Genomic DNA, 8,545 nt, shown 5'->3' on the forward strand with positions numbered 1-8,545 from the left:
AAAAATTAGCTGGGCATGGTGGTGCGTGCCTGTAACCCCAGCTACTTAGGAGGCTGAGGCAGGAGAATCGCTTGAACCCGGGAAGTGGAGGTTTCAGTGAACTGAGATGCACCACCGTACTCCAGCCTGGGTGACAGAGTGCGACCCTGTCTCAAAAACAAAAACAAAAAAAGAGAGAGAGAGAAACCAGAAAGTCTTCAGGATCAGTAAGAGGGAACCTAGGATAGAATTTCAGGGTGCAGAGAACACAGAGTGGGCTCTGGGGACAGAATCTGGTGGGGAGGCATTATAGGATGGACTGTGTGTGGGCCACTCACTGCTCCCCAGGTACATGTCTGTCTGGTGCAGGTGACCTGGCCCTAGCCCTTTTCTTTCTTTCTCTCTTTCCTTTCTTTCTTTGTTTTTTGAGAAGGAGTCTCACTCTGTTGCCCAGGCTGGAGTGCAGTGGCGCCATCTCGGCTCACTGGGAGCTCCACCTCCTGGGTTCAAGCGATTCTCTTGCCTCAGCCTCCCGAGTAGCTGGGATTACAGGTGTGAGCCACCACACCCAACTAATTTTTGTATTTTTAGTAGAGATGGGGTTTCACCATGTTGGCCAGGCTGGTTTTGAACTCCTGACCTCAGGTGATCTGCCCGCCTCAGCCTCCCAAAGTGCTGGGATTACAGACATGAGCCACCACGCCCGGCCAGCCCTTTTCTTCTCAAAGCAGAGTCGGGGAGGGGACCCTGAGCCAGGCACTGACCCACTCCACGCTCAATTGGCAACTGAAGTGGCACGGCCCCAGTGAAAGCCCCCCGCATCTGCCCTGCGGGAGGGAGACTTACCACTTACTTGGGCCCTGAGCATCTCCATCTGGGAGGTCAAGGCTGTCACCTCTTTGTCCCTCTTGTTCAGCTTGTCCTGCAGGCCTAGGGGAGACAGGAGAGAGAAGCATCAATGATCCTGGACCAAAGCAGCAGTGGGCAGGGCCGTGGCCCTCCCATAGGAGCTCTGTGACGGGGTCACACTTGGCCTCCAGGGTCCAAGTTCTTCCTCACTCCAGCCATCTCGCTGGGTAACCCGCCCTGGAGACGAGGACCTGACACTAGCCGGGCATGGTGGCTCACGCCTGTAATCCCAGCATTTTGGGAGGCTGAGGCCGGCGGATCACCTGAGGTCAGGGGTTCAAGACCAACATGGTAAAACCGCGTCTCTACTAAAAATACAAAAATTAGCTGGGCGTGGTGGCAGGTGCCTGTAATACCAGCTATTAGGGAGGCTGAGGCAGGAGAATCATTTGAATCCGGGAGGCAGAGGCTGTGGTGAGCCGATATAGCGCCGTTGCACTCCAGCCTGGACAGAGCAAGACTTGGTCTTGAAAAGAAAAAATAAATAAATAAAGAGGCCAGGCACGGTGGCTCACGTCTGTAATCCCAGCACTTTGGGAGGCCGAGATCACCTGAGGTTGGGAATTCAAGACCAGCCTGACCAACATGGAGAAACCTCATCTCTACTAAAAGTACAAAATTAGCCGGGCGTGGTGGCACATGCCTGTAATCCCAGCTACTTGGGAGGCTGGGGCAGGAGAATCGCTTGAACTTGGGAGGCAGAGGTTGCGGTGAGCCGAGATCACACCACTGCACTCCAGCCTGGACAACAAGAGTGAAACTCTGCCTTAAAAAAAAAAAAAGAAGAAGAGGACCCGACACTATGGTCTTAGATAACCTGTCACAGCCTTAGTCCCCTCAAGTGAAAAACAGGAAGAACAATAACAATGTCCTCGGTCACCAGTCATGTGTATTCAAGCCTGGGCGCTCCTCATAGCCATAAAGGACAGTATGGATGCCAAGTACCTGGAAACATCTCCACCTTCTGCAAGTTAATTTATAAAGGGAATGTAATACCACTAAAAGTACCAACACGATTTTAACTTTTTTTTTTTTTTTTTTTTTGAGACAGGTTCTCATTCTGTTGCTCAGGCTGGAGTGGAGTGATGCAATCACAGCTCACTGTAGCCTCAACCCCCTGGGTTCAAGTGATCCTCCTGCCTCAGCCTCCCGAGTAGCTGGGACCACAGGCATGTACCACCACATCTGGCTAATTTTTTATTTTTATTGTTTTGTTTTTTATTTTTTTGGAGACAGAGTCTCACTCTCTCACCCAGGCTGGAGTGCAGTGATGCCATCTCAGCTCACTGCAACCTCCACCACTCAGGTTCAAGAAATTCTCCTGCCTCAGCCTCCTGAGTAGCTGGGATTACAGGCATGCATCACCACACCTGGCTAACTTTTTTTTTTTTTTTGTATTTTTAGTAGAGACAGGGTTTCACCATGTCCTCCAGGCTGGACATGAACTTTTGACCTCAAGCAATCCGCCCACCTCGGCCTCCCAAAGTGCTGGGATTATAGGCGTGAGTCACCGTGCCCAGCCTAACTGTTTATTTTTTGAAGAGACAAGGTCTCACTATGTTTCCCAGGCTGGTGTTGAACTCCTAGGCTCAAGTGCTCCTCCTGCCTCGGCCTCCTAAAGTCCTGGGATTACAGTGTGAGCCACTGCGCCCAGCCTGATTTTAAATTTTGGTGGAACTAGATGTGCCGATTCTAAGTCACTTGTTAAAATGAGCAAGAACACCCAAAAGAGTTTGGCAGTTTCTCAAAAATTTAAACATGGAATTACCATATGAGGCCAGGTGCGGTGGCTCACGCCTGTTATCACAGCACTTTGGGAGGCCGAGGCAGGTGGATTGCTTGAGGCCAGGATTTCAAGACCAGTCTGGCCAACATGGCGAAACCCCATCTCTACTAAAAATACAAAAATTAGCCAGGCGTGGTGGCACGCACCTGTAATCCCAGCTACTCGGGAGACTGAGGCAGGAGAATTGCTTGAACCTGGGAGGCAGAGGTTGCAGTGAGCTGAGATTGTGCCACTGCACTCCAGCCTGGGTGACAGAGTGAGACTCCGTCTCAAGAAAAAAAGAAATCTCATATGACCTATCATTCTACTCTCCTAGGTATATACCCCAAAGCACAGAAAACAGGCACTTAACCTCCATGTACTTAACAAGTACATGCACACCTATGTTCTTAGCAGCATTGTTCACAATAGCTAAAGGGTAGAAACAACCCAAATGCCCATCAACTGAGGAATGGATCAACAAAATGTGGTATGTCCATACAATGGAATATCATTTGGTCACAAAAAAGAATGAGGTTTTCGTTTTGTTTTGTTATTGTTGTTGTTTCATTGTTTTTGTCGTTGTTGTTGTTTTTGTTTCTTTGAGATGGAGTTTCGCTCCTGTTGCCGAGGCTGGAGTACAGTGGCATGATCTCGGCTCACCGCAACCTCCGCCTCCCAGGTTCAAGCGATTCTCCTGCCTCAGCCTCCCTAGTAGCTGGGATTACACGCATGTGCCACCACACCCGGCTAATTTTGTATTTTTAGTAGAGATGGGGTTTCTTCATGTTGGTCAGGCTGGTCTCAAACTCCCAACCCCAGGTAATCCACCCGCCTCGGCCTCCCAAAGTGCTGGAATTACAGGTATGAGTCACCGCGCCCGGCATTGTTGTTTTTGAGATAGAGTCTCACTCTGTCACCCAGGCAGGAGTGCAGTGGTGCGATTTCGGCTCACTGCAACCTCTGCCTCCCAGGTTCAAGTGATTCTCTCTGCCTCAGCCTCCTGCGTAGCTGGGACTACAGGTGCACACCACCATGCCCAGATAATTTTTGTATTTTTAGTAGAGACGGGGTTTCACGATGTTGACTGGGCTGGTCTCAAACTCCTGATATGAAATGTTCCAAATAGATAAATCCACAGAGATAGAAAGTAAATTAGTGGTTGTGATGGGCTGGGGAGAGAGTAGGATGGAGAAGCACTGCTAATGGGTGTGGGTTCTCCTTTTGGGGTGATGAGAATGTTTGTTTTTTCTTTATTTCTTTTTCTTTTCTTTTGTAGAGATGGGGTTTCTCCATGTTGTCCAGGCTGGTCTTGAACTCCTGACTTCAAGCAATTCTCCTGCCCGGGCCTCCCAAAGTGCTGGGATTACAGGTGTGAGCCACTGCATCCAGGCCATGAGAATGTTTTGGAAACCAGATAGAAGTGCTGGGTGTACTACATTGTTGACTGCGCTAAATGGCATTGAAGTGTTTGCTTTAAAATGGCTGATTGTATGCTATGTTAATTTTTTTCATTTGTTAATTTTATAACAAACCTGCACATGTCTATTTTATGTTAATTTCAGCTTAATTTTTAAACAATAGCCAAGAGAATTTTGATGAAGCAGAGAAGAACAAGCCATGCCAGAAATTACCACATAGACAAAGCTTGACTAATTAAAACATTATAGAATTGGCACATAAAGAGAATAACAAGTCATTGGAATAGAACAAAAGTCCAGAAATAGAGTCAATTACATAAGTGAATTTAAAGACGATAAGGTTAGTAATTCCAATCAATGACGGCTGGGGGGAGAAAATGACCATTTTCAAAAACAGCGTTGGGATAAGTGGGTATTTCTTTGGGAAAAAATAAAAATGCATCCTTATCTCACACCTTATATAAGGATGAATTATAGATGGATCAGAGATTTCAGCATAGAAAATAGGACAAAAAAGTACCAGAATAAAGCACTGGATACATTTTTAAAACTAAAAAAGAATTGATTTTTTTTTTTTTTTTTTGTGACAGGGTCTCACTCTGTCACTCAGGCTGGAGTGCAGTAGCATGATCATAGCTCACTGCAGCCTCCACTTCCTGGGCTCAAGTGATCCTCCCGCCTCACCTTCCCAAGTACCTGGGACTATAGCTGCATGCCACCATACCTGGCTAATATTTTTGGGGGGTATTTTTTGTAGAGACAGAGTCTCAATGTTGCCCAGACTGGTCTTGAACTCCTGGGTTCAAGCAATTCTCCTACCTCAGCCTCCCAAAGTGCTGGGATTATAAGTGTGAGCCACCGTACCTGGACTGATTTTTAAAATATCTGCAAGGCCAACACCACCATAACAAAAAAGTCAAAAAGCAAACAACAAGGCGGGGGGGGGATGTTTGCAATGTCATACATAAAGAGCTTCTAAAAATCAGCAAAAAGATCAATAACCCAATCAGAAAAAATGGTCAAAAGACACAAATAGAAATGCAAATAGAAGCCAGGTGTGGTGGCTCATGCCTGTAATCCCAGCACTTTGGGAGGCCGAGGCAGGCAGATCATGAGGTCAAGAGTATGAGACCAGCCTGGCCAACACAGAGAAATTCTGTCTCTACTAAAAAAAAAAAAAAAAAAAAAATTAGCAGGGCATGGTGGCAAGCACCTGTAGTCCCAGCTACTTGGGAGGCTGAGGCAGGAGAATCACTTGAATCTGGGAGGTGGAGGTTGTGGTGACCAGAGATCGCATTGCTGCACTCTAGCCTGGACAACAGAGTGAGACTCCATCTTAAAAAAAAAAAAAATGCAAATAGAAATACCTCTTAACTTCATCCATGTAAGAGAAAGGTGAGTTGAAGTTACATCAGATAGCACCTTTTACGTTTCAGATTGGCAAAGATCACAAAGTCTGATCAAACGTTTTGTTGATGGAGTTTGAGGGGCAACAGGCTTTCAACCACAGCTGGTGGGAGTTAAAATTGGTTGAGCCCAGTGGAAGTCAAAGTAATTTACTACAGTGGTGTTTGTAATTGACCAAGGCTGGAAACAATCTACCATCTTTGTAATTGACCAAGACTGGAAACAATCTGTGATTGTTACCGGAAACCAGCTAAATATACAATGGCACCTCCACACAATGGAATATTCTGTACCCTGTAAAAGAATGTACTACTGATAAGGAACCATCTCCAAGATACATTGTTAAGTGGAATAAATCAAGGAGCTGAAAGAATGGAAGGTATGGTACCATTTGTGTCACTTGGTTGCTCATACCTGCATAAAATATTTTTGGAAAGGGGATATAAAGAAGCTAACACTGCACCTTCAGGGAGGGAAGAATAGAGAACAGAGAATACTTTGCCATATGCCCTTTGAACCATTTGAAGTTTAGACCTGTTTTTAAAGTTTAAACCGGCTGGGCATGGTGGCTCATGCCTGTAATCCCAGCACTTTAGGAGGCCAAGGCGGGCGGATCATGAGGTCAGGAGATCGAGACCACCCTGGTCAACACGGTGAAACCCTGTCTCTACTAAAAATACAAAAAGAAGCCGGGCATGGTGGCGCATGCCTGTAATCCCAGCTACTCGGGAGACTGAGACAGGAGAATCACTTGAACCAGGTAGTTGGAGGTTGCAGTGAGCTGAGATTGCACCACTGCACTCCAGCCTGGCGACAGAGTGAAACTCCATCTAAAATAAATCAATAAATAGATAAAAATAAAGTGTAAACTAACTAAATAAATAAAAATAAAGTATAAATGAAACAAATAATAAGATTTGATATTTCATTAAGGTTAATATTCCATTAAATGTTTAAAAAAAAACAAAAACAAAAAAGACAGCAACTTGGGAGGCTGGTGCAATGCCTATCCCTCTGTAAACTGGCCTCCTCCCTTGCAGGAGTACATAGCTCACTGCACACAGGAGTTGACTCTTACCAAATGGCAGATGATGCCAACCAAAATGTGACCCAGCAGGAAGGCAGAGCCAGCCAGCCTCTTCCCAGAGCCCAGAGTCCCGCCCGGCCCGGCAGCCACTCACCCTCCACAGTTTCCTTCGTCCTGATCGTCTCCTCTGAAATGTCATTCGACTCAATCATCTGCAAAAAGAGCCCCTGTAAGGGGGATGCTCGCCTCTGCCCCTTGGCCCCAGCCCCAGCCAGTACAGCAAGCACACCTGCAGTTTGCACGCCCTACCCCTACAAAGGGGGACCTCAGTGACGGACTCAGGGACTTGCTGCGGTTGCAGGGAGTGCAGACGTCCTCAGTCTGACCTCCCTGACAACAGAGGACCCCCATTCTGCACTCAGCTCCGCTGAAGGCTGCTTGTGCAGCTTATACATGAATACCTCCTACCCTTGCTTTGTTGAAAATGTTTATTATATTAAACAGATGGCTCCTCCCCTGCGACGCCTACAGAAATTTGTCCTGGGAATTCGTTTCTCTGTCTCCAAGAGACAAGACTTCTGGACTCAGTTTCTCATCCATCAAACAAACATTGGCTGCTTTGGGTTAGTGTGTGCACAGTGTGCTTGGGGCCACCTCCTGGAGGGACTTCATTAAATGCTAGCTTTTTTCTCTCCAACATTTCTTTTTAATAATAAGCTCAGAGGCCAAAGAAGAAAAGACCGATTAAAAAAAAAAATCAGCCTGGCACACATCACTATGACAAAAGTCAAAACACAACCAATAGGCTCCCTGCCACTCTTGGCAGGAGTTTCCAGTCTCCTGCCCAGGCTGGCTGTCCTCTGAGCCAGCCAGAGTCTGGCACTGCAGATCAGGGCAGCACAGAGCTGAGTAGGCAGTCACCTCCATCATCCTGCCACTCATACTTCTGTTCATACATCCCAAGTCCTATTTGAGTCTCAATTAGTTGTAATGAACTAAGCCCCTTGGATCATAATTTATATACGATGCAGTAATGAGGCACACACTAATTTTTTTTTTTTTTTTTTGAGATGGAGTCTCGCCCTGATGTCCAGGCTGGAGTGCAGTGGCTCAATCTCGGCTCACTGCAACCTTCGCTTCCCGGGTTCAAGTGATTCTCCTGCCTCAGCCTCCTGAGTAGCTGGGATTACAGGCATGCACCACCATGCTCAGCTAATTTTTTTAATATTTTTAGTAGAGATGGGGTTTCACCATGTTGGCCAGGCTGGTCTCAAACTCCTGACTTCAAGTGATCCACCCGCCTCGGCCTCCCAAAGTGCTGGGATTATAGACGTGAGCCACCATGCCCAGGCCCGGCCAAAATTTGTATGTTTTGTAGAAATGAGGCCTCACCATGTTTCATAGGCTGGTCTCCAACCCCTGGCCTCAAGCAATCCTCCCTCCTCGGCCTCCCAAAATGCTGGGATTATAGGCATGAGCACTGCACATGGCCTCCACTGCATAATTTTAAAAGCACCATTGGTCTCAATTGTCCCTACAAGGCAGGTGGCAAGGGGCCTGAGAGAACAGGTACAATAAACAGATCAGTCCTCATCAAGCACAGCAGCCGCTTGGGCTCCTGGTGTGGGGAGTGGGACCACACATGTGTGTTTACGCTGTTGCCTGGATGAGGAAAAGCTTCACCTTCACCATGACCTTGGAGGAGTCTGAGGTCCACCGATCTTTTTTGGGACCAATTCTGCCTTGTACTGGGGGATGGACAGAAGTGAGGGTGGCAACCATTTCCGAGAAGGGGGGCTGTCTCATGCCCACCACCACTGGCGTCCTGGTCAACAAGAAGCAGGGCCATGGGCTGGGTGTGGTGGCTCATGCCTGTAATCCCAGCACTTTGGGAGGCCGAGGTGGGCGGATCACGAGGTCAGGAGATCGAGAACATCCTGGCTAACACGGTGAAATCTTGTCTCTACCAAAAATACAAAAAAATTAGCCGGGTGTGGTGGTGGGCGCCTGTAGTCCCAGCTACTCAGGAGGCTGAGA

At 47.4% G+C, this 8,545-nt stretch overlaps 1 protein-coding gene across 1 annotated transcript in view; it reads right to left on the reverse strand.

The window, feature by feature from the left end:
• CLIP2 (CAP-GLY domain containing linker protein 2) overlaps positions 1 to 8,545 on the reverse strand; it is an 82,469-nt gene that overhangs the window by 15,073 nt on the left and 58,851 nt on the right. Inside the window, exons 10-11 of the mRNA XM_011960589.1 lie at positions 6,663 to 6,720; positions 826 to 909 (exon numbers count right to left, since the gene is read on the reverse strand). Coding sequence (XP_011815979.1) covers positions 826 to 909; positions 6,663 to 6,720 — 142 coding nt within the window. The remainder of the gene's footprint in view (positions 1 to 825; positions 910 to 6,662; positions 6,721 to 8,545) is intronic.

Source organism: Colobus angolensis, unplaced genomic scaffold (assembly GCF_000951035.1).
Source record: "Colobus angolensis palliatus isolate OR3802 unplaced genomic scaffold, Cang.pa_1.0 Scaffold516, whole genome shotgun sequence".
NCBI classification, from domain to species: domain Eukaryota; kingdom Metazoa; phylum Chordata; class Mammalia; order Primates; family Cercopithecidae; genus Colobus; species Colobus angolensis.